The sequence below is a fragment of the Molossus molossus genome, unplaced genomic scaffold (genome assembly GCF_014108415.1).
Source record: "Molossus molossus isolate mMolMol1 unplaced genomic scaffold, mMolMol1.p scaffold_m16_p_39, whole genome shotgun sequence".
Taxonomy (NCBI): Eukaryota; Metazoa; Chordata; class Mammalia; order Chiroptera; family Molossidae; genus Molossus; species Molossus molossus.
The window spans coordinates 831,420-858,199 of NW_023425376.1; the positions used below are offsets into that span (position 1 = coordinate 831,420).

The following is a 26,780-nucleotide window of genomic DNA, read 5'->3' on the forward strand; positions in this document are numbered from 1 at the left end:
AGAGTAGACCTCAGGCTTTGGCACCAGAGACTATAAAGAAAATTTTAGAGGTCTTGACAAATTGGAAGTAATTCTGCATGTAACAACCGCATCTTGTACCCATTAACAGGGACAAAAACATTGGGCTGAGAACATGTAGAAAACACTTCTTTAGTAAGTTTAACCTTTTGACACTCTGTGTAGCATTCATTAAACAGTAACTTTAATGTCCAGAACACCCTACTGAGTGTCAGGGATTAGAGTAAGGTGGGTTTCAGGTCCTTCCTCAAAGGGGTAACTCTCAACTCAACTCACTTAACATACACAGTTAGTAGTGTGTCTTCAGCTTATTAACTAGAAGTACTTGGGATGTGTTTTAAGTCTTGCTTTCCTCAAGTTGCTACCTCATCCAGTTCATTTTTATTATCTGTCCAGACAACCCAGATCAGAAAAGGGCAGAGGGCTCTTAAGAGACTAGGGAAAAAGGGTGAGGAGGACAGGTCTGCTTATTTAAAAATTAGAGTGAGAAATACTTTATGGTACTGTTAGGAAATAAGGGAAGGCTAAATATAGAAAAAGTTGAGCAAGTGAAAAGATTCTAGGAAAAAGTTAAATGTGGTCAAAATATACTACTTTGAGTTAAATCCGCATTAAAAGGTTTTTTTTTATTAAAAAAAAACAAAACTTCATTTTAGAAAGAGGGAGAGGGAGAGAGAGAGAAACATCAGTCAGCTGCCTTCTGCATGCACCCCAACCAGGGCTTGGGCCCACAACCAGGGCATGTGCCCTGACCAGGATTTAAACTGATGACTTTCAGTGCACTAGATGACTTTCAACCAACAGAGCCATGCTGGCTAGGGCTAAATCCTGATTTTTCAGAGTAGGAAGTCAATAGATAATGTCTAAAACTGATAAACCAAGAAATCATAGTAGAAACATGTTAGGTAGAAATAAAATATGGAGATTAACTTGGTGGAAACATTAAATTGTTGGAAGCAGGAAGTGGGGATAGGCAATGTTACTTGGTATCACTTTTGCTTTGGAGAAACGTAGGGTGTGAGATTTAAACATGGTCACAAACTGGAACTCCTGCCACTGAGAGGTGAGGGTCTATGTCCCCTCCCACTGAGTCTAGGTGCGTTATTGTGGAAATGACTCTGAGCCAATTTCTGAGCTAGGTACGCCTTAAGAGGCTTCCAGCATTTGCTTCCTGATCCTAAAACTTAGTTGCCATGCTGTGAGGAGACCCATGGACAGGCACAGAGTTGAGTGGGCCATCTTAGAAATGGGTTCACTAGTTCCTGCACAGCCACAACAGTGACACTATATGGAGAACAGACAAGCAATCCCCAATGAGTCCTGACCAAATTTGGTATTTGTAAGCAAAATAAATGATTATTGAGGAAATGACTTGCTATGCAGCTGTAGATAAGAACCTATCAATGTAATATACATCAACAGAAAGTGGAACAGAAAGTGGGTTATGTATCCTTTTGCATTCAGCCTCTTAAAAAACACGAAATGGGAGTAAGGTATATTTGGTACAATCATAAATGAGTTCTTTCAAGTAGCCTATACTTCACGCAAAAACTAACTTGGAAAACAAGTGCTCTGACATGTATTTTAAAGGGCTCCACATAAAACTTGCATCAGAAGATGCCCATTAGTTACTGAGGATACAGGGCAAAGATTATATACAAAAAGTTTTGTTTTTTTTTGAGGGACTATCTTGTGCTTCATTGAAAAAAAAAGTTCAGGTTAATTTTTTTGGAAGTACTCAGGGAGAAATAGGGGAAATGCACAGAAAAACAGCAACAGCAATCAGAATGATATCCATTAACCAGATTTTGAATATTCCTTCACTCTGAATTCTTGTCAGCTAAATTATTTTCTACTTCATCCAATTTTGATGGGTGAGCCATGTTCACAATCAGTATCGAAACTAATGACACTTTTTATTTTGGTTTCACTCTCCTCTTGGCATCTTTATGTTTTTTCCGACAATCCTAGAAAAAGATAAAATAAAATGTAAATTATTTTCAAGAGTTCAGTAACTATGAAGTAAAATTTAGGGTTATTCAGTGTCCGGGTTGTGGAAACCATTGTGGAAGTGCTCACCTGAAATGAACAGGGAATATTTAAATTTTTGGTGGTGTGTTTACAATGGAAACTCTAACTCAGTCTTTCAGAAGTCTCATGATTTGTTGTTACTTAATGAGCATGGCTGAAACTCAGACCAGTCACTCGATTCAGCCAGTCTTCAGTCTCTTCACCTGTACCATGTGTGTGTTGGATTGAACAACCACAAAGTTCCCTCCAACATTATAATTGAGTGTTTAAATCATGTTCTCAGTTGTCATCCTTTCTGTCCAAAATTTCATACCTTATTCCCGTATCCTTAAACAAGACATACATTAACACAAAGAATACATCATATCTATTTATACAGACAACATGAAGATACAGTTACTCACCATACGCAGGTTGTTTGTTCTGTTCTCCCAGAAATTCCTACTAATATTACCTCCTGCTCCTTTCCAGAATAAGTCAGAACCTACCCCGGGAAGATAAAAAAGATGAGGCAAAAAATTAATACCAAAAACAATTAATGTTCTAGTGCTGGCGTTAGCGAGGTCTTTAATTCAAGTTAAGACCCCCACACCCCTCAATTTATATCAGTTATATTTTATTTGGTTGTTTTTAAGTCATTTTTTAATTTTTCAATTACAGTTGACATACATTATATTAGTTTCAGGTGTATATCCCAGTGACTAGACATTATGTAACTTAGTAAGTGATTATCCTGATACATCTCGTACTCATTTGACACCATAGTTATTGGAATATTATTGACTATATTCCCTATGCTGTACTTTATATCCCAGTGACTATTCTGTAACAACCAATCTGTACTTCTTAATCCCTTCACCTTTTTTACCCATTGCCCAAATCCCCGTCCCATCTGGCATCATCACAATGTTCTCTGTATCTATCAGTGTGTTTCTGTTCTGCTTGGTTGTTTTATTTTGCTTTTATAGATTCAATTAATTGTTGATAGGTATGTATTGACATTTTTTACTTTTCTTCTTTTTAAAGAAGTCCCTTTAACATTTCATGTAATACTGGTTTGGTGGTGATGAACTTTAGCTTTTTCCTTGTCTGGAATGCTCTTTTTCTGTCCTTCAATTCCAAATGATAGTTTTGCTGGGTAATATTAGCTGTAGGTCCTTTTCTTATTTTTTAACTGTTGAAGAGTATTATAGGTACCCCCCCATTATCCACCTCAACCCGGCTCCTGCCCCACCCCAGACCTTCACCATACTCTTATCCGTGTCCATGGGTTACATATACATGACACAAATTCCCTCGTTAATCTCTTCCTATCTACCTCCTTCCCTCTGAGATCCTTGTCTGTTCCATGTGTCCATGTCTCTGGACCTATTTTGTTCGTCAGTTTATTTTGTTCATTAGATTCCACATATAAATGAGATCATATGATGTTTGTCTATCTTTGACTGGCTTATTTCACTTAACATAATATTCTCCAGGTCCATCTCAAAAGGTAAGAAATCCTTTTTTTTTTTTTTTACAGATACATAGTATTCCATTGTGTAAACGTACCACAGCTATTTTATCCACTCATCTACTGATGGGCACTTGGGATGTTTCCAGTTCTTAGCTATTGTAAATAGCGCTGCTATGAACATATGGGTGCATGTATTCTTTCTGATTGGTGTTGTGGGATTCTTAGGATATATTCCCAATAGTGAGATCACTGGGTCAAATGGCAGTTCCACTTTTAATTTTCTGAGGAAACTCCATACTGTTTCTCAGAAGGGCTGCACCAGTCTGTATTCCCATCAACAGTGTACTCGAGTCCGCTTTTCTCCACATCCCTGCCAGGATTTGTTGTTTGTTGATGGTAGCCATTCTAGCAGGTGTGAGGTGATACCTCATTGTAATTTTCATTGGCATCTCTCTGAGCATTTTTTCTTATGTCTCTTGGCCATCCATATGTCCTCTTTGGAGATATGTCTATTCAGGTCCTTTGCCCATTATTTAATTGCATTTCCTTTGGTTGAGCTGTTTGAGTTCTATACATATTTTGGAAATTAACCCCTTATTAGATGTATTATTAACAGACATGTTCTCCCATACAGGGGGGTTGCCTTTGCATTTTGAGGATGGTTTTTTGTTGCTGTGCAGAAGCTCGTTCGTAGTCCCATTTATTTTATCCTTTGTTTCATTTGCTCTAGGAGATATTCCAGCAAATAATTCTGCTATGTGAAATGTCTGAGATTTTACTGCCTGTTTTCTTCTAGGATATTTATGATTTTTGCATCTCAAATTTAAATCTTTTATCCATTTTGAGTTTATTTGTGTTTATAGTGTAAGTTGGTGGTCTAGTTTAATTTTTTTGCATGTACCTGTCCAATTTTCCCAATACCATTTACCTAACAGACTATTTTTAATCTATTGTATGCTGTTGCATTCTTTGTTAAATATTGAGCATAATGTCTTGGGTCGATTTCTGGACTTTGTTAAAAAATCCTTACCCCAGGATATTTTTCTGTTTATCTTCAGATAGAGTGGGAAGGAGGAAGAGAGAGGGAGAGAGAAATATCTATGTGAGAGGTTGCCTCCTGCATGACCCTGACCAGGGCCAGGGACAAACCACAACTGAGGTATGTGCCCTTAGCCAGAATTGAACCTGCGACTCATTGGTTGTGGGCCAATGCTCTATCCACTGAGCCAAACCAGCCAGGGCAGGTTAGGGAAGTTTTTTATCATTATTTTTCAAATAGGTTTTCAATTTCTTGTGCGTTCTCTTTTCCTTTTGGCATCTCCAAGAAGCAAATGTTGGTATGCTTGAAGTTGTCCCAGAGGCTCTATACTATCCTCATTAAAAAAAAAAACTTTTTCTTTTTGCTGTTCTGATTGGGTGGTTTTTTGCTTCCTTATACTCCAAATTGCTGTTTTGTTTCTTGGCTCCATCTATCTACTGTTATTTCCCTGTAAATTATTCTTCACTTCAGTCACTATACCCTTCATCTCTGACTGGTTCCTTTTTATGGTTGCTATGTCCTTTTACATGCAGGTGAGGTTTAAGTTCATCTCCTCTTCCCCTAAGTTCCTTGAGCATCCTTATAAGCAGTGTTTTGAACTCTGCATCTGATAAATTGCTCATCTCCATTTTTTCAGTTCTTTTCTGGAGTTTTATGCTGTTCTTTCATTTGGAACATGTTTCTTTGTCTCATTTTGCCAGCCCTGTGTTTGTTCCTATGTTTAGGTAGAGCTGCTATGTCTCCTGGCCTTGTTAGAGTGACCTAATGTAGTGTCCTGTAGGGTCCAGCAGTACATTATCCCCATTCACTAATGGGCACTCCAGGCATGCTCCCCATGTGGGCTGTGTATATTTTCCTGTTATAGCTGAGCCTTGATTACTGTTGGCAGGTCAATGGGAGGGATGTATTCCCGGCCAATCAGCTGCATGGAATGACTGTAACCATTGTGGGGGATAAACTGTGCAGGAGCCCACCCCATGGAGCAAGACTTACTTCAGCAGGGCCATTGAGTCAACCCCTGGAGTATGTTGCTTATGGAGTTGGTGAAGCAGTGTTCGATGTGGTCTGAAGGTGTCCACTGGGTGTGCTGGCTCTGGGGCCTCCCAGAAGGTGCAGGGCAAGGTTAGCTGCGGCCTGTGTCCTGCCTGGGGCCACTTGGCATGAACTACAAATCAATATTTGTTCTTGGCTTAGAGGTGCCCAGGTGTTGCGAAGCTGCAAATCAAGGCCGGCTGCTGCTAGTGCCAGGCCTGGGGCTACTTCATTAGAGGTCCATGGCATGCTGAGGCCAGATGCTGCTTGAGAGATGTGAGGAAAGTTGGAAGCATGATCCAAATAAACCATTGGTATGAAAAAGCCACTGGAAGTAGTTTGGGTAGGCCTGCAAGTTGTGTTGGGTGGGATTTCAGGGAATAGTGGGGCAGGCAAACAGTGACAGGCAGCTTGATGGAGATTCAGATACAGCACTAGCCTTTGGGGGGCAGGGAGGGTTCAGGAAAGAAACAATGACCTCTGTCAACACTTCTTTCTGGGAGAAAGCTGCCCCTCCAGCTCTTGCCCTGATGCCAGACAGTTCAGTTCCTCCCCATATGTCCCCGTGCCTTTCATTCTGTTGCCCCAGAAGAGAAGCTCAGAGGGAATATGATTAAGTCTGTGTGTGAGTCCTTTAAGAGAAACTGACTGGGATTCTAGCAACCCTCCATCGCCCTCAGCCTCAATCCTTGCTGGCTTTTACAGCCTGTAGTTATGGGGACTTCTCTTCCCAGCACTGGAACCCTGGGCTGAAGAGTCTGTTGTCTCAGGGGGGACCTCCTCAACTGAGATATTCCTCTCAATTTTTATCCACCATGAGTGGGTGTGGGAGCAGCCCATCCTGTGTCTGCACCTCTCTCACTAGCCATGATGTAGCTTTTTTGTATCCTTAGTGGTAGGACTTCTATTCAGCTAAATTTCAGGTGGCTTTGAATGATGCCTATTCTATAGTTCTGTTGTATTTCTAATGTGGTTGTGAGAGGCTGCGAGGACTACAATTATCTATGTAGCCGTCTGGACCTGAATGAATAGGTATGATCTGGGGCTCCCCTCAGGGCAGAGACTATAACCCCAGAGGTGCTCTGAACCTCTGGGCACAGACTTCCTTCTGCACCTGGAAGGAGTTATTCTACTTTTTAAAAAATGTTTTTATTGATTTTTTTAGAGAGAGGTAGGGAGAGAGAAACATTGAAGTGAGAAACATCGATCGGCTGCCTCGTGCATGCCCCCTACTGGGGACTGAGCCTGCAACCCAGGCATGTGCCCTGACCAGTAATCGAACTGGGACCTTTCAGTCAATGGTACGATGCTCAATCCACTCAGCCACACTGGCTGGGCTATTTTTTTTTTTTTTTTTTTTTATCCTCACCCGAGGACATTTTTCCATTTTTTTTGTTCAGGTAGAGAGGGAGGGAGAGAGAGAGGAACAGAGAGAGAGAGAGAGAGAGAAATATCGACGTGAAAGGGACACATCGAGTGGCTGCCACCCGCACAACCGACCAGGGCCGGGGACAAACTGCAACCGAGGTACGCGCCCTTAGCGGGAACCGAACCCGGGTCTCTCAGGACCGCAGGCCGACGCTCTAACCACTGAGCCAAACCGGCCAGGGCTGGGCTATTCTATTTTTTTAAATATTTTGGTATTTTTACAAAATGAAAATTTTGAATTATAGGGATTTTATTGTTTATATACCATTTATTATTAGTAACTATTATTTTTTTAATCCTCACCCGAGGATATTTTTTCCTTGATTTTAGAGTGGGAGGGAGAGAGAGAGGGAACGAGGGAACATTGATGCACTACCTGACTGGAGCCGGGGATTAAACCCACAACTGAGGTACTTACCCTTGACCAGGAATCAAACTGGCGACTCTTTCACTCTAAGCACTGAGCCAAACTGGCCAGGGCTATTATGGTTTATGTTTGTGCTAGGCTTTAAGAAATGAGGAGTCACCAACATCCTCAGGGTTTTCACATGAACTTTTAGGGTGCTAAAAACTTAGGAGTGTTCTGTCTACCACCTATACAAGTCCCAGATAAAAAACAAACTCTTGTTGACAATTACTGAGGGAGGGAGGTGGTAAAGGGGAGCTCGCAGCCCTCCAGAGCTTTAAGTCCACATGCTTCAGTCCAACAGAGGGTGCTAACCCACACGACACTGCAAAGGGTCAGGATTTATGCCAAACAGTTCTTACTTGGATACATGTTATTTTATCAGAATGTGCAGTGGTGAGAGGTGTATTATTACCAGTTCTATACTATTTCACAAAAAAATGAACTTACCAAGAAGTCTTTCATCATTCTTGGAGAAAAAGAAAAATCTAGTGGTCTCTTTCTCAGGTAATGATACTTCTCTGGAGGGAGGGAAGGGGGGGGAGACGAAGGGTGAGAGAGAGAAAGAGAGAGAGAGAGAGATTAATCTCTATATTTAAGAAGAAATATTTACATTGAAAATATAAATGAACTATTCCTTAACTATATTTGCTTTGTGTTTTATTTATTTTGCTGTGTTAAAGTAACCTCATGCTCTTTCTATTCAACATTCTCTCTTTCACCAGAAGCTTTGGTAATGAAGACTTGTTCAAGTCCAAGCTCTATCTTCCCCACACTGGCTGCTCAAACTTTCACCCTACCTTTGCCAAACTGTTTACCAATGTTTCCCACAGAGTGGCAGCCAGCCAGGGGCAGCATCCTTTTTCCAGACCAGGGACTTCAGTGTCAGGCTCTCTTCCCTGTGCACATCATATCTCCCACCTAGTGCTATTCAAGTATCAAGAATCTTTTAGAATATTCTGATGCATGTCTAACTTGGTTTCACAAATTACGAAGTCTACCTGTACAAAAACAATTTGCTTACCCAGGGCTGGGATTTCTATCATCTGTTTGTTCCATAACATCTTCTTCTTCTGAACTGCTGTCTTGGAAATGAGGGGCTCCCTGCCAGGCAGTCTTACCAGGTTTCACCGTCTCAACTCTATAGGTCCCTGTATCTTCATGACAATAGAAGATGACAGGATTATAACTAACAACCAAGTATTTCTGAACATACTCACTTGATTACTTTCACCATGTTAGCAAAAATCTCTACATTTACAAAATCTTAGTCAGTAATTTAAAATACTATACAATATTATAAAAAGATATGAAAACTAAGTTTATAACTGGGCAACATAGTTGGGAAAAAAAACCACAACAGAATAAGTGTGGCACCTGAGCTAGCATGAGAAGCCTTAAATAGAACCCGATATAGTGAAACCAGGTTTCCCTCCTGCTCATTCATTCATAAATGAACAAAGGTACATGTTTACATTTTCAACTTCCAAAATCTCGTTCTAGAACTGCTGAAAAAGCTACTGATATAAGATGTGGAGAGTCACCTCAGGACCCCAAAACTTCCCCAGTCCTTAAAGCACGTCTCCCAGGTCGCTGAGGTGTCAATCCAATTTCTCACACTTGGCTCTCAAAATTAGAATGAGATACGCAGGACACATGTGCTATTATGTCTTATCTAGAACGAAATTTGAAAAAATATTACATTGTTCCTCCTGCTAGAGGAACACCACTGAACAGCTAAGCACGTGGAGGCCATTTTAGCTGCGACTGCTGACGTAGAATACACTAATCAGGAGTGCACGTGTTCTGCACCTGCTTTTCATAATGCAGTGCAGAAAAGCTGCACATCTGTTCTGAACGCTAGGTGAAGAGGAGCCCCTAAGGAACATGTGTTTTTAACTTTTGTACCATGTTGGCCTTCAGAGGAAAACCTCCTGAAGTGGAATGCAAATACTGGTATTGGTATTTTTCTCTAGGTTCTGGCAAATCTTCAAGGATAAAGTTGGAAACAACTGGCATAGGAATGAGACAGCACACTTGCATAAAGCCAAGGTTACCTGTTTCTTCCTTTCCCCTACCCTACAGTACTGGCTTTCCATATGTCACGGCTTCTCCAAATGCATTTAAGATATGAAGCTATTTAAATGTATGACCATTTTTCTCTACTCCACAGAAGGTAAGCTGCACGTTATTCTCTAGCTTCCCTTCATACGATAGAAGTTTGCTCCCTTAAAGCAGAAACGATGATCTGCTGTGTGGTTATGTGACACTGAACCACATATTGTTTTAGGTGCAAGAAAGAGTCCTTTCTTCAACTAATGTTAAATCATTACATTTAATGTAGACTCAGTTAATTAAGTTTAAAATGCCTAGAATGAACTAGTAAAAAAAAAAAAAGTACCTTCTTTTATATCTTTAGTGTCTGAATCAAAAAAGGAAAACGTGAACCCGCTGGGCTGCTCAGCACCCATCACTGGAGCTGCAGAGTCAAGGGCTTCCTTGGCTTTCTCTTCATCACAGTCCACATTCCAGGGCACATCTTTCTTTTCAGTGGTATCTTTTGTAGTTTGGAATATTTCTTTTAAATCCATAGCGATGTTATAATACATTTCTTTAGACACCATGGGTAGCTTCTCAGATTCCTCTTTTTTCTTCTTTCGCTTTGCTTTACTACATTGACATAGACATATGTACCACAATTAAATAGTCCATTTTTGGACAATTTCCAAAAATCAAAAAAGTAAAATAACATGGATAACTTTAATTCCACTCTTTGAAACCAGCAGGATCCACATATATAAAACTCTACTCATAAAAGCAGAACCTTGACCAATAAACTTTTCAAACACAAAAATATCTCTAACAGCTCCAAGCATTTAAAATGATTCATGTTCTATCTCTTATCCCCTGATCTACAATTCAGAAATTACACATAAGATATTTGCTTGAGTAAGAAAACTCACTTACACAATGCACCTCAGTTTCCATATGTGCAAAATGAACATGTTAAATCAAGTGACTCTAAGACTTTTCCTAGTTCTACAATTCTGTTAGTTTTACAAAACTGGCATAAAATAATTTAGTTATAATTCTGTTTCAGAAATGAATTATAAATATGTTAAGTCGTATTTGTTTTGGGAATGAAATTTGTGTATTATCATAAACCTGCTCTATATTTAGGAATATGCTTTTCTCTTCAATCTTAAATAAAAAGTTGCACGGCAGTTTCCATTATTAAGTTTTTAGCTAATAAAAGATTAAAATCCTTTTTCCTATTAGAGCTGACTCCGCATATGAGGAGTAATGTCAGGCCAAAATTCTAACTGTATTACTAAAATAGTAAGGGAACAAGATGTCCTAAATGACTGTCTTATTGGTGAAGACTATCTTACAGTGAGAGATTTTTAATATTTCCAACCTAGCTAGAATTTAAATCAGCTATGCCTCCTATGAAAGCAAACTATAAAGAAATGTCATCCTTTAGATCAGTGGTTCTCAACCTTCCTAATGCTGTGACCCTTTAATACACTTCCTCATGTTGTGGTGACCCCCAACCATAAAATTATTTTCATTGCCACTTCATAACTATAATTTTGCTACTGTTATGTCTTAGGCGACCCCTGTGAAAGGGTCGTTTGACCCCCAAAGGGGTTGCGACCCATAGGTTGAGAACTGCTGCTTTAGATAGTTCCAAGTGATTATCACTGAGCTATGATGTAGTGGTTTTAAAGTGTTCCAAAGATATTTTTAAAAAATATTTTTTCTTTATTGATTATTAGAGGAAAGGAAGGGAGAGGGGGAGAGAAATAGAAAGATTAATGAGAGAGAACATCAATTGGCCGCCTCCTACATGCACCCCACTGGGGATCGGGCCCACAACCTGGGCATGTGCCCTGACTGGAAATCGAACCAGTTATCTCCTAGTATGTGGGGTCGACACTCAACCACTAAGCCACACAGGCCGGGCCCAAAGATTTTTTTTTCTTTTTTCCTCACCCGAGGACATTTTCCCATTTTTTGTAAAAATAGAGTGGGAGGGGGAGAGAGAGAGAGAAACATCGACATGAAAGGGACACATCGAGTGGCTGCCACCCGCACAACCAACCAGGGCCGGGGACAAACTGCAACCAAGGTACATGCCCTTAGCAGGAACCGAACCCGGGTCTCTCCGGACCGCAGGCTGATGCTCTAACTGCTGAGCCAAACCGGCCAGGGCCCAAAGATTTTTTTGATACACCTTTCTCTAAGTGGTTGGATGAATTCCCCCATTCCTTGACCTTTTTAACCAATAGAATAAGGCAGATGTGATAGTGTGTGACTACTAACACTAGGGTCATAGAATGTATTTTGGTTTTCTCCTTGCTCTTTCTCTTTTCTGGATCAGTGGATTTGGGGAAAGCAGCTACCATTTTGTGAGGGAACTCAAATAGCCAAGGGGAGAGCCCAGATGCCAGGAACTTAGGCTTCCTGCCAATGGCCATGTGCCTGCTCCATCTTGCACACAGATCTCAAGCCTTCAGATACTACAGCCCCAGCAACAACTTGACTGCAACCTCCTGAGCCAGAAGGATCTGGTGAAGCACTCCCAAATTCATGACCCAGAGAAACTGAAACCTAATAAATGTTTGAGATTTCAAACTGTTGGGTTTTGGGGCAATTTTTAGATAGCAGTACATAATTGATACAGATTTGGGGGACCTAAAAGTGGAGTGCTGCTGTAATATGAACCTAAAATGAAGGAGTGGTTTCAGAGCCTAAGCAATGGGCAAAAATTGGTAGGTTAGTAAAGGTGTTAGCAAAATCCTGCAGAGGCCTCAGAAGACTGTTAGTGGAAACTGCCTGGCCAGTGGAGAGGCTGTAGTAAGGGTGTGCAGGGAAGTGAGGTGAATGCTGTTGAGAAAGTGGAGGAAAGGGGATCCTCGCTATGTAGGGACAGAGAGTTTAGCAACACTCTCACCATTATTAATGTGGGAAGTACAAAATGCACCTAATGAACAAGGTGTTCTAGATAAGGAGATGTCTAGGAAGGTGATGAAGGCATTTTCTGGTTTCTTCTTGATGCTTAACACAAAATGTGAGCAGAGATAGTGACACTAAAGGAGAAAAAAAATTTATAAGGAGCCAGGATCTCATGGTTTGGAAGACTCCTAATCTCCAGGAGACAAATGACACGAAATTTAATAAATAGCTTCTAAGCAAAGATCAAATCTAAGACTTTCAGAAAAACATAATATAAAGCAGATGTTGGCAAACTATGGCACACAGGCTAAATCCAGGTTGCTGCCTATTTATGTATGTACAAGTTAAGAATATTTTTTATAGTTTAAAATGGTTAGGAAAAAAAGTAAAAGATGAGTTTGTGACATTCACCAATTATATGTAACACAAACGTCAGTGTCCTACTCATAGTTTTACTGAAACACAGGCTCCCTCATTTGCTACAAAGGCAGAGTGGAGTCACTGCAGCAGACCGTCTGACCCTAAGCAGAAATCTCTGTATTCTCCATTCTACATATAAAACAAATTCTTTTGTTAAAACAGTACACATTGCTCAGAAACTCCAATTGTTCAAACAGTAAGGCTTGTACGGAGTTTAAAGATGATGTCTCTCAGCAGAAGACCCCAATAAAAAAGGCTGATCTCAAAATGATATCTGGTGTGGCCTTTTGTCTAACGGAATGAGCCCAAGAATATTCACAGGAGACTCACATATTTTAAGAGACTTATATTAACAGAAATACCCCCAGCTTGAACTGGTAAGTATAAACAAGAGGCTTTTAGACTCCCATATTTCTATAATCACAATGCGGGCTGAGACAATTACTCAGCTGCAAACACAAGCTACCATTCATGAAAAAAAAAGATAACCCAGCCCTGGCTAGTTTGGCTCAGCATTTAGAGCGTCGGCCTGAGGAACAAAGAGTTGGAGGTTCGATTTCCGGTCAAGGGCACATATGAAAACCAACCAATGAACACATAAATATGTGGAACATCAATCGATGGCTCTTTTCCTCTCTCTGTAAAATCAGTAACTATACTTAAAAAAAAAAAAAGATGATTCAGAAGGCAGAGTCAAGAACTATGGAGAATTATTCTAATAAAAGATCTTGCAACATTTGCCTGTCTAGGTTTCACAGCTCCTATGGACCAGTGACTCGGAGCCTCCTGTTTTCTCTGTTGAGTAGTAGTACTGGTTACATTAGACTGGTTAGTCTGTGTTTGTCCTAACACCACATGTTCACAGGTCTTCTAATCAAAAAGGCTGCACTCAAGGTGTTGTACTCGAAGAACAATAGATAAGCCTCACCTGCACTTAGATCTTATTTGGATGACAACATCCTGGGTTTTGAACTAATAATGTAAAGAGCTGACACTTCTGGGGAGTCTAGGGAGGGGGTAAAAATATTCTGCATATAGTAGGAATGTAAACAATTTGTGGCCAAAGGGTGGATTTTTGTGGTTTAAAATATGTCCACAAATTCCTCAACACTTCTCCCTTCAAGAGGTGTCAGTTCAACTCCCCATGAAAGTATCAGCTGACTTAGTGACTTGGTTCAAGAAAGCTAAGTAAGGCTGATGTGTCAGTGTGTGCCTCCTAAAACTAGGTCCTAAGATACACTATGGCTTCCTCCTTCTGTCCTGGGTCACTTGCTTGGGAAGCCAGCTGTCATGTTACGAGGGCACATAAACTGTCTAGTAGAGAGGCCAACAGTGCAGGAATTGGCCAACAACCATGGGAGCGAGCCATCTTGGAAGCAGACCATACAGGTTCTGAAGTCAGAATTTCAGAGACTGAGGCCTTAGGCAACATTCTGACTGCAATATACACACACAGAGAAGAGGCACCCAGCCCTGGCCGGCTTGGCTCAGAGGTTAGAGCGTCGGCCTGCGGTCCTGAGAGACCCGGGTTCGGTTCCCGCTAAGGGCAAGTACCTCGGTTGCAGTGTGTCCCCGGCCCTGGTTGGTCGTGCGGGTGGCAGCCACTCGATGTGTCCCTTCACATCGATGTTTCTCTCTCTCTCTGTTCCTCTCTCTCCCTCCCACTCTACCTGAACAAAAAAAAAAAAGAAGAGGCACCCATGGGATGGAGGCAAAGACCTAAATAACAGAGCCACAAGCCAAGGAATACCATGAATTGCTGGCAGTCCCCTGGAGCTGAGACAGAGAGAGATGTGAAATGGATTTTTATCCTGAATCTCCAGAAGGAATGCAGGCCATCCAATAATCTTGATTTTAGACTCCTAGCCTTCAGAACTGTGAGAAATCAATTTCTGTGGTTTTAACTACCAAGTTTATGGTAATCTGTTACAGCAGCTAGGAGAAACTAATATAAGCAGGAGGCACCGTACCAGAGTTGGTGCACATAATATTCTTTCCTCACATGAGATCCCTTTGTTGGGTAAGGCTCTCTCTACCACATTCATAACTCCACTAGAACATTTTCCTCCCCAGTCTTAAATTAAACACAGTGGAAACCAATGGATGGGATATCCACTACTATCTATTTTTTTTATTGTCTGAAGTGGGATTAATACATATGATCCTGCTACTAAAAGAAAGAAGGAGCTTTATTTACCTTTTTTTTTGGTTTATCATCTCTCTTTTTTTCGTAAGTGGCATGGTCATGCCTTGTTGGATCATAGTGTATGATGTCCCTATGTAAAAAAAGGAGTGGTAAGTTGGAAGAGATAAATCAGAACATTAATGGATAAAGTGAATAGCAAATTATAATTCAACACCAAAGCCATTCCAATTTTTGAGCAAGACAAAGCTACACAATATCAAAGACAAAAAATATCATTTAGAAATATTTTAAATGATCTAGTTTTGAATTTCCCTGGATCTTTTTGTTAAAATTTCTATTGAAAATTATTTTAAACATACTAAAACATAAAGAAATAAAACGGTATACTATTGGGATGTGCATAAACTATTTCAGTGGGGAAAGCCGGGGGAAGTGAGTCAAGGTACAGAAAAGAAAGCTTGGCCACATGTTGGTGATGCAGAACAGAGGTTTCATTACATTAGCTTCTCTAAATTACATGTTTAAAAATTTCCATAATAGTTACATTTGTTAACATTTAGACTGCTGCCCAATTATTTCAATAATGCAAGCAATGCTGCTATGATATCTAAGGGCAGAAATACATAAGTAAGCTAAGATTAGTGCCTCGAAATTGAATCACTGGGTCAATGGTAGGTATATTTTTAAACTTGCCTTAGCAAGTTCAAAATGGCCCAGTTTTAAATGGAGTTCAAGGAGGCATTTATGGCAAAGAAAAAGAATGTGTAATGGGACAGGATATAAGCCATACTTAAATTTTTTAGCAGCTACGGATCCTTTGCTTGTAGAATTGCTTAGGTTGGTGTGCAAAATACTCTGCACGATGTTCAGGGCTTTCAGCTTCTCTGCAGCAAGCTCTTCGTTCTCAGTCGTTTTCTTTTCGTCTACCTCTTAGAAGGAAAAGGATAATTAGTACTCTCTTGGCAAATATAACTGGAGAAGTCTCAATCATCAAACACTCATCAGTCACCTGCACACACTGAGACTGGAAGAAAAGTGAAACCTCATTCTGTTGACCTCCCTGTCCCCAAGACTCTCAACAACACAATGCTTACATGTTGATTGGGCAGCAAACACAAAGTCTCGTTTTTATGTGTAATTATAAAAACTGAGTCTGGATTTAATGGTTTTCATTGGCACATGTAACAGTTTTTACGGTAAAGACTGACAAATGTATAGAGAAAGATATTAATTACAAAACTAAAAGTATTCCAGACTGAGTTTATTAACATTCTAAAAATGTAATCTAAATTACATAAAATTTTAAAAGTAAAAGATGGCAATGTACTGACTGATAATATATTAGCAGACTGTTGCTTCACTCTTTGCTGCAGTAATAAATATTGCAGGAAGAGAGCCAGAGGCCTACATACAGGGCATCATGGAGGGCTGTAAGCCGTTATCCTCCACTACTAGCAAGAGACAAATATCAGGGGAGAAAGTTTAACAGCTACTTTGGATTACAGATAGAAGCACAAAAGAAGTCTAAGCCTTAAAGATGCTTTCCACTTTTCACAGAATACAAATCAGGGGTGGGGAATCTTTTTTTCTGCAAAGGGACATTTGGATATTTATAACATCATTTGTGGGCCATAAAAAATTATCAACTTAGCCCTGGCCAGTTTGGCTCAGCAGTTAGACCATCGGCCTGCGGTCCAGAGAGACCTGGGTTCGGTTCCTGCTAGGGGCACGTACCTCAGTTGCAGTTTGTCCCCAGCCCTGGTTGGGTCGTGCGGGTGGCAGCCACTCGATGTGTCCCTTTCACATCGATGTTTCTCTCTCTGTCTCTCCCTCCTACCCTATCTGAACAAAAAATGGAAAAAAATGTCCTCAGGTGAGGATAAAAAAAAAATTAATCAACTTAAAACTTAGCCTGCTCTATTTGGTCAGGCTAATTTGGTGAAGTGCATGATGTTAACTGGTATTGATTTCGAGGGCCTTATATAGCCTGTGGGCCAGACATTCCCCATCCTTGATATAAACCAAGATACACAAACTAAAACAAACACACAAAAAAAACTGATTTGAAAAATGTCTCTATAGAGATGTCCCAAAAGTTTCTAAGGGTTCAAAGGAGATATAGATTATGTTCCACTGAATGAAAAAAATGCTTTATAAACTAGGTGGAGTGTAAGGAAGACAGACAAAGTGATAGGCATGGCAGGTATAGGAAAACAAAATGAATACGTATATTTTAAAAAGTACAAAAGAGTTTCATGCTGCATTAGGTTGAACCACATGAAATTAGCAATATTCAACAATTTTTTACTTTGAAAATGGCAATTTCAATTTTTTTTTTCAGTCCTCACCCGAGGACATTTTTTTTTTGCATTTTTTGATACTTTGTTCAGATAGAGTGGGAGGGAGAGAGAGAGAGAGAGAGAAACATCGACGTGAAAGGGACACATCGAGTGGTTGCCACCCCCACGACCCAACCAGGGCTGGGGACAAACTGCAACCGAGGTACATGCCCTTAGCGGGAAATGAACCCGGGTCTCTCTGGACCGCAGGCCAACGCTCCAACTGCTGAGCCAAACTGGCCAGGGAGGCAATTTCAATTTTAACCTAGTAACGACCACTAGGTAGCACACAAAAGGGCTTAAGGTGTTTGTAGGCTGGCAGTGCTGCTTACCTGCAAAACGGTCTTTGCAGTTCACAGAAAGTGAGCCTCAAAAGTGGGGAAGAAAACACAAGGACAGAGGCTCTGTGTCTGAGTCAGAATGGAAGAGCCAGCAGCAGAAACAAGGGTTTGGAGCAGCCAAGAGACTCAAGTTGGGACATGAATGTTAACATGGCCCAGGAGTACCTGTGAGAAACATCCACTGGGCACCGAGAAAGGGATAAATGGGGCTCAGCAGAGCAGTCAGACTCAAAGGTGACCTAAATGTGGAAATCACTCGAGAGAGAAGGCTAAAGCAACGGGAACTTGCAGAACCTTGGGAAGAGCCTACACCTGGAGGCAAAGGGGAAAGTAGAAACCAAGAGAAGAACAAAGTCATGGTATGATGGAAAGCAAAGGGAAGAGAGCACTTCAAGAAGGGGACAGACGTGTGGGCTGACAGTGCGAAGCTGGAGAAGATGCCCTGCACTTGGTGCATGCGGAACACGTAGCTTCTGAGGTAACACACAGCAGCTTCTAGTCTGTCTGTAAAGCGACAGCCCAAGTGGCAGGAGTTAAGGAAGTAACCTCTCTCTATATGAGGCTTCTAAATGTAGGCTATTTCCAAGGTTCTGTCCATTCCCATTTTCAACATGGGATTTTGAGTGAGATGCTCGGAAATATAAGTAGGTATGGGCCCTGGAGAATTCAATCTTTGAACTCTGGTTTCTGGAAATGCATAATACACATAACAATCAGCTCAAAGAAATGACATAATCAAACCAATTTCTTTCAAGTTTAGAACTAAAAAACAGAAGGGAGTTGGAACTCAAAAACTGGCAGGGTGCCCGGGCCGGTTTGGCTCAGTGGTTAAAGCATCAGCCTGCAGACCAGAGTCCCGAGTTCGATTCCCACTAAGGGCATGTACCTTGGTTGCAGTTTGTCCCCAAAACCGGTTGGGGTTGTATGGGTGGCGACCAGTCGATGTGTCTCTCTCATGTCAATGTTTCTCTCTCTCATCCCCCCTCTCCCTCCCGCTCTATCTGAAGATAAATGCAAAAAATGCCCTCGGGTGAAAATTAAGAAATAAAGAAATAAATAAATTGGCAGGGTTGAAGGAATGGCTTTTTGGGCCTACGAGGCCTTTCTCTGTTGAACAGGAAAGGATCTAGAAGACGGGGGAAGGATGAAGTCTGTGAGAAAGAGGGTGGTGGGATGTATGAGGGGGATTAAGGTGCAGGTGAGATGAACTCAGGAAGGAAACAGAGGTGTAAGAAAGATGTTCTGACACTGTAGAAGCAGAGAGCTCACTGGAGGACAAGCGTAGGTCTTCTAGAGAAAGTTTAGAACCACTGCTATGATAAAACCTAATGGAAGCAAAAAACAGTAAATTTGGATGCTTTAGACAGCATCATTACTGTTAGAACCAAATAAGGATGAATTCAAGTAGAATGGCAATCAACAGTATATTACTTTTTAAAAAATCTGCACCCAGCCCTGGCTGGTGTGGCTTAGCAATTAGAGTGTTGGCCCGAGGACCAATGAGTTGTGGGTTCGATTCTGGTCAAGGGCATGTACCTTGGTTGTGATTTGGGCCCTGGCCCTGGTTGGGGTCATACAGGAGGCAACAGGTTGATGTGTCTCTCTCACATCGACATTTCTCTCTCTCTTCCTCATCCTCCCTCCCAATCTATCTGAAGATAAATGGAAAAATATCCTAGGGTGAGGATAAAATAAATGAGTAAGTAAAAACCTGCACATACACAGCAGGGAAGATGAATACTCTCTTTCAGAAAGTCAACTGTGACTTAAGTGTCTTTCATGGCTTCATGTGGACCTCCGATTCTACTGCCAGAGGGACCTCACCTATTCTCTGTCAGAGATGGGACAGAGGAAGACGGTGCCTCTCGTAGGCACTATCTATTCCTCTCTTTTCTGGTAGCTTTAAGCAATTTAAATTTTCTAAATAAGTTAACATGTACAAGTGAACTCACGGAGTACTGAGTAAGCTAAACACTGGATTACAAGCTTCATAATCCAAGGTTTTGGGATGTAGAGTTTCTCCATGTGTTAAGCAAGAGCTAGACTAGATGACTTCTCTCAGACTGTCCCGACTCTGACATCAGGACTGTTTGGAGAATGAGGCCTTTACCTTCCTGTTCTTCTTCACTGTCACTTTCCAGAAATCGGGAATCCATGCGAAATCTGTCATCAGTGCCAAAGTGAGACTGCAAATCCATGAGCTGCAAAGACAACACATACATACAACTGACAGCCATAGTCCCAAGAAATAGCCTCTCAAGAAGACCCCCCAAATGCCCTCCCGCATCCTGAAATTCCAGTTAACATTTGCATAACTTCAACCACCCATGAGCCAGTCGAACAGTCGTGGAGTATTTACTTCCAAAACAAACAGTTAAACACTGGAGTGTGGGACAGTCTTCCAGCATCTGCCTAGACTTACAGACTATGCCAAAAATAAGGACAAGCTGCAAGCATGATCATTTTCAGTCTTTACTAACCTTCTTTCCAGCCCTACCCTCAAATTGAGGTTTAATTCTGAACCGACTGCTGTTGTCTTCGGCATCAGACTCCTCATCGCTGCTGTCAAAGAGCTTCCCAGATGTTCGACTCAAGAACTCCTGTTACACAGAGAAGACAGAAATGTTTACTAAAAACTGAGGCAGTGTTTTCTTCATCATGGAATCTGCCCCCTCCACTTTAAGGACCAACAACCCAGATGCCTTTCCCAGGAAAGAGTGGATGGTGGTTAGAATGAAAACTCCCGACTCAGTGACCTCTACTCGGCCTTTCAGGCCACACAGAGGCTCCCAGTGCAGTCAAGTGAGAGCACGGGGAAAGGAGGACAGCTGTTCTGGATGTGAGAGCAACTCCGACGGATTTCACTAGTATCGACGTCACTGTGTAGATGATGAGGTTTGTGTGGGAGAAAATCTCCAAGGTCCCTGCAGTCTGTGTGGGGTGGACTGGGAGCCCTAGCATCCTGTGGCCCCGGAAGAGTTGAGCCTGCAGCTGTGTGCAGGTCCTGGTAGGCAAATGGGTCTGCAGAGACAGAAGTGCCCACACAGACACCCCGAACTCTTACTTTTACTGGTTTCTCTGCCAGGTGGCTTTGCTCCCAAGTGGACGTCTCCTTTGTCTCACTTTCACTGTCAGAACCAAAGATGATGTGCATCCGCTTGTCCTCTGGAGGACCATCCTAGAGTGGTCATCAAAGGCATCACATCTTAAGACAGCCCCTCATCTCCATTCCCTGCCATGCTTACTTCCCATCAAGTGAATGCAATCGTCCACTTATTTTCCCAAGATAGACACTTCTCTTTATATATCCTGTTGATCACCAAGTCCCATGAATTGGACCTTCCTGGTATCTTTTTTTTTTTTTTAATCCTCACCTGAGGACATTTTTTTCATTTTTTGTTCAGATCAAGTGGGAGGGAGAGAGAGAGAGAAACATTGACGTGAAAGGGACACATAGAGTGGTTGCCACCCACACGACCCAACCAGGGCCAGGGAAAAACTGCAACCGAGGTTTGTGCCCTTAGCAGGAACCGAACCTGGGTCTCTTTGGACCACAGGCCGACACTCTAACAATGAGCCAAACCGGCCAGGGCGGCATCTTCTTTTTTAAATTACATTTTTATTGATTTTTAGAGAGAGTAAGAAAAAAAGAGAAAGAGATAGAAACTTTGATGTGAGAGAGAACCATTGTTGGCTGCCTTCTGCATACTCCCACTGGGGATCAAGCCACCAACATGAGCATGTGCCCTCACCAGTAATGGAACCGGTGACCTCTTGGTACATGGGGCAACACTCAACTACCGAGCCACACTGGCTAAGCCCTTGGTATCTTTTAAATGTATTCTTACTGACCTGGCCGATTTGCTCAGCAGTTAGAGCGTCGGCCTGCGGTCCGGAGAGACCAGGGTTCGCTTCCCGCTGGGGGCGCGTACCTGTTGCAGTTTGTCCCCGGCCCTGGTTGGGTCGTGCGGGTGGCGACCACTCGATGTGTCCCTTTCACGTTGATGTTTCTCTTTCTCTCTCCCAATCTATCTGAACAAAATATGGAAAAGTATGCTCGGGTGAGGATTAAAAAAAAAAAAAAGTATTCTTACTGCCTGGCTGGTGTGGCTCAGTGGTTGAATGTCGACCCATGCACCAAGACGTTGCTGGTTCGATTCCCGATCAAGGCACATGTTGTGGGCTCAATCCCCAGTGGGGGGCATGCAGGAAGCGGCCAATTGATGTTCTCTCTCATCGATGTTTCTATCTCTCTCTTCCTCCCTTCCTCTCTAAAATCAATAAAAGAAAAATTAAAAATAAAAAAAACCAATAAAGCCCTGGCCTGTTTGGCTCAGCGGTTAGAGCGTCCGCCTGTGGTCCGGAGAGACCCGGGTTCGGTTCCCGCTAAGGGCATGTACCTCGGTTGCAGTTTGTCCCCGGCCCTGGTTGGTCGTGCGGGTGGCAGCCACTCGATGTGTCCCTTTCACATCGATGTTTCCCTCTCTCTCTCTTCCTCTCTCTCCCTCCCACTCTGTCTGTACAAAAAATGGAAAAATGTCCTCGGGTGAGGATAAAAAAAAAAAACAAACAAAAAAAACCCAATAAAAAGCCCTGGCCGGTTTGGCTCAGCAGTTAGAGTGTCAGCCTGCGGTCCAGAGAGACCCGGGTTCGGTTCCTGCTAAGGGCACGTACCTTGGTTGCAGTTTGTCCCTGGCCCTGGTTGGTCATGCAAGTAGCAGCCACTCGATATGTCCCTTTCATATCGATATTTCTCTCTTTCTCTCCCCCTCCTACTTTATCTGAACAAAAATTGGAAAAATGTGCTTGGGTGAGGAAAAAAAAACCCAAAACAATAAAAACATAAATAAGTGAATAAATGAATGGATGAATGAATGTATTCTCACTGCTACTGCCTTGGTTCTGGCTCATGACCTCCCAAAGGCTGACCCTGGTTCTAGATTTCCCTCATCTGATATTGTTCATCGTGGCCTGAACGATCTTTCCCAAACTGAGTTTGGCAAACTTTTCTCTAAAGAGCCAGAGAAAAAGTTCAGTTTTGCAGCCTTGGTCCTGTATTCTTTTTCAAAAAACGCTTTAAAAATGTAAAAACCATTTTTCTCTTGGAGCTGTACCTGCACAGACTGTGTGCTGCAGTTTGCCAACTCCTGTTTTAATATATATAATACAATGAATACCTTTGCTTAATGTTCTTCCCTATTTCCACAGCCTTACAATCAAGTCCAACCTCTGCAGCCTCTTCACAACCCCTTCTCTTTCTCGTCTTCTTTCTTTCCACCTCATACTTTATACATTTCAGTCACACACATTTCCCTATTGTATGAATTGCTTCATGAAATGCCTTTCCTCTCCCTCCCCACCTTTTACCTCTGCCCAGTTTATACTGATCTTCTCACTGGACTCCATTCAGGCTGAGGAAACCCTCTTCTCTCATCCTCCTAAGCAACTGGTGCCTCCCAGGCACATGGGCATACTTCTCTCTTGACCTGTGGAACTCAACTGCCACCTTCTGCACACCACACTATGAGCCAAGAGCTACCTGAGGCAGGGTCATGATTCTTGTCCTCATTCCATTAATCTAGTCCTTACAGTGAAGGCCTAGAACTTCATAGGACCCAACAGCCGTTGTGATTTATATGTAAATTTGGACACATAACTATACCAGTTGTAGTTTTTAAAGAAAACCATGAAAAAGGAAAATAGATTAAAAACAAATTAAAAATGGTTTTCATAAAGTTGAATCTCATTCCACTGGGATATACTAAAAACATGCATGGTGATAAAAGCTTCTAACTTAAGGACAAAAAAACATGAAACCAGTGGGCGCTAAGATACTGACCTCTCATGGGGCACACCTACCTTCACAGGAAGAAAAAGCATGCAATTTTAGAGTTCTTGTTAAACCACAGTCTGAAAACATACTCACCAAATTTGCCAGGGCACTGTGAACCAGTTTCTTCTGTACTTCCTTTGCTCTCTGCCTGGCCTCTAAGGCTGACACACGCTTCTGATTATCTTCGGCACGCTTATCCCTGACACTGACATCTGATGACCTACCAAGAGACTGTGGGAAGTCAGTTCTGCTCCCCTGTGGCTTTGTCCCGGGGGAGACCTCTGGTGATTTCTCCGGGACCATGTGGCTGGTTAGATCCGGCCTCTTCTCAGAGCCTTCTCTTGTCTTTGTGGTAAAGACTTTCCTGGGGGTCTGTGCACTAAGACTTACAGATTTCTTATCTTTTACAGTCAACAGACTAGAAACAGAATTTCTACTTCCGTTTTCTGAACTGCTAGGGGGCACCACTTTATGATTCTGGGTCTTAAAAGTAAACTGTCCCTGTTGAAGCTGAATATGGTTTGGGTCATCGGTTTTCTTTGCACATTGGTAAGTAGTCAGTTTGCTTGATGAGCCATTTGCATCTGGGAAGCCCTTCTCCACTGACATGCTAGTGGGCTCCTCAGGTTTCAAGGAGTTCTGGTTTTTATTAATATTGCTATAGGCAACATTCTCTTTCAAGGGTTTTCCCACTGATTCCTTTCCATAGAGGCAGCCTACTCCCCTGAATGCCCGGAATTTTAGCTTTAAGTTGTTTTCCTCTGGTTTCTGTTCTCTAGGGGAGTTCTCTTCTTCTAAAAGGGAAGCCAGGATCTCTTCAGGACAAATACACTGTCGACCTCTGTGGCTCTTGGAGGCTCTGTCACACGTGGAGGTGGTCTCCCAGCCAGCACTCTCAGCATCTTCTTCTGGAGCCTTCAGGTTACTGCTAGCCAACCGTCCCAGATCAGCCAGAGTAAGAGACACACGAAGGCAGTTTTTCATCATGGCGTTGTACTCATCTTCCTCAGACTCAGCTGATTCTGCATCTTCATTGCTACTGGAGTTGGAGAGAGATTTGTTACTAAGACGCTCAGCTCCATCACTGATGGCTAGCTCCACACTGTTTTTATTCTTCTGTACCTTAACACAATGATCAGAAGGCTCATAGTTTCTTCTGTTTTTCAAAGACGTTTTCTTGTATGTGGACTCCTCCACTTGTGAGAGTTCTGTGCTCTTCTTCACCTTACTGACGTTTTCTTTCATTGCAGTATCATCAGCATCTCCTGAATCATCGATGCAATCATTTCCCACATCATTTTCACTGTCAAGGCACGATTTTATGCCTAAACCTGTTAAACAAAGTTTGTGAACATCTGCTTTGGAATCATCCCTTACAACTTCAAAGGGATCAGAGTTAGATTCACTGATTGAGGACCATGGAGTCCTCTCTAAGTTTTCCTGTCTTGCAATCATTAGCCTTAATTCATCCTCAGAATTGTTAGCATCATCAGATAGCCTTAATTCATCATCAGAATTGTTAGACATGCTATTTTTGTTCCCAGTATTTTCAAAGCCAGAAGCCTGAAAAGGCACACCTTTAAGTCTCTGACCATCAGAACTGGGTGCACAGGGGGATGTAAGAGCAATGGGGTCACCACAGACTTCTTGCAAGGTCTGTTGCTGTGTTAACTGTGGATTCTCCGTTATTACCCTCCTAGGTCCTGGTCTCATAGCCAGAGCCATAGTGGGACTCTCATCCTTCTGCACTTTTACGATCTTCTTGGGAGGGCTGAAAAAGTCAGAAAATTTTCCTTGGCGTTTCTTACTCTCAGAATCATTCCCTCCTTCCAAGTCCCAAGTGAGATTGGATATAGAAATGACATTTGTGAAATCCTCCCCTATTTTTTTTAAGTTGTGGCAGTATTTTGATGGATCATACTTTATAATGTTTCCAAAGGTCAAGGAACAAAAGAAAGACACTAGGTTTTTAGGAAAACCCATTGATCTGATTAAGCAAAAGAAACACTGTTAAATCTTTTTTTTTTTTTACCTTTATTTTTACTGTTGAGGGTATTACTGATGTCCCTCATTTCCCCCTCCTCTGGCCCCTCCTCCCAGCTCCCGCCCACCCCAGGCCTTCACTGCACAATACTGTTTAATCTTACCCTCTGTTTCCTATCCCACAAAATGAGGATTTCACTAGGTGACCTTAGATTCTCTGGAATTAAGCATTCTATCCAGAGTGATAAAAAAGCACCATCACCATTAATCGGCAGAATATATACTTGTATGTAGCCATCAGAGCAAACTAATTCAGATTATATTCTAGATGCAGAGGCCCAAAGATTGTTTTCTATAAATCTGAGCAGTCTTGCCCTGGCTGGTTTGGCTCAGCGGTTGGAGCGTCGACCTGTGGACCAGAGAGTTCCGGGTTCGGTTTCCGCTAGGGGCACGTACAAAAATAAATAATAAATAGATAAATAAATAAGATAAATCTGAGCAGTCCATCCACTGAGCTAATGCTGTAGAGCAGAGTATAGAGGGGCACCCAAAGGGCACAGCTAGACACCACAGTCCTTGGGTCTCAAATTCTCTTGGCATTCCTGCCTTCTCAATACTGGCCTGTCCCAGCTCTGATTCTCCTAGCTTAATAACCTCCATTTAACATCTACTCCCTCTCTGCAGGGCGATTTGTAGGTCTTTATTAATAGCTAATAATTACTGCCAGGGCATGTTTCATTGCTAACATTATTGAGAAAGAATCTACTTAATGTCAATGTACTGTGATGACAGCTGGCATTTGCTGATTTCCTGAAACATAAGAACAGGCAATAATAAGTTGCTTCAAATGATCACCCCTGAAAAGTCTCTTTGTTCATTTAGTAACTACTGAATACATGCCAGATATATGAGGTCCATGGTCTCTCAGCTTCACACTTCCCTTCAATATCCTCCTCTTTGCTGATAGAGGCTGTCATTCGTGGGAAGCCGAGTAAAGCGGAAGAAAGGAGTCACTATTTCTCCGACTTCAGTGCTACCAGTAAGGAGAGTTCCAGAGGCCTCAGCAGCACAGTAGCCATAAGGACAGGCCTTTCTGCTTCTCTAATCCCAGCGTGGTAGTGGTTTGCTGCAGTTAGGAACCTCTGGGAAACTGATTTCAGCCTCTAGCCTCTCCAGCGCTTTTTAAACACATTGGATGTACTCTATCTCCTGTTTGGAACACTTGGACCTGCTTCTGCTTCCCTGACTGACTCACACTGTGAGAGCTGAAGATACACAAGTTACACCCTCTGCCCAGAAGTTCGTAACACTAGGAATTCAGTCTTAACGGCCTGACCTCATTTCCTCAA

General features: G+C 42.0%; 1 protein-coding gene across 2 annotated transcripts in view; it reads right to left on the reverse strand.

Moving 5' to 3' along the window:
* Positions 1-775: 775 nt before the first annotated feature.
* The window catches only part of NOL8 (nucleolar protein 8), a 42,349-nt gene continuing 16,344 nt past the window's right edge, over positions 776-26,780 (reverse strand). Inside the window, exons 7-17 of one of the 2 annotated variants that reach the window (XM_036281567.1) lie at positions 23,542-25,377; positions 20,680-20,793; positions 20,096-20,215; positions 19,726-19,816; positions 15,726-15,864; positions 14,990-15,065; positions 9,812-10,082; positions 8,435-8,567; positions 7,861-7,931; positions 2,454-2,533; positions 776-1,985 (exon numbers count right to left, since the gene is read on the reverse strand). In XM_036281567.1, the coding sequence (XP_036137460.1) occupies positions 1,935-1,985; positions 2,454-2,533; positions 7,861-7,931; positions 8,435-8,567; positions 9,812-10,082; positions 14,990-15,065; positions 15,726-15,864; positions 19,726-19,816; positions 20,096-20,215; positions 20,680-20,793; positions 23,542-25,377 (2,982 nt within the window). In that variant the 3' untranslated portion in view covers positions 776-1,934. Of the gene's footprint in view, positions 1,986-2,453; positions 2,534-7,860; positions 7,932-8,434; positions 8,568-9,811; positions 10,083-14,950; positions 15,066-15,725; positions 15,865-19,725; positions 19,817-20,095; positions 20,216-20,679; positions 20,794-23,541; positions 25,378-26,780 lie in introns of those variants that run through there. The other variant, XM_036281566.1, reaches the window with a different exon arrangement.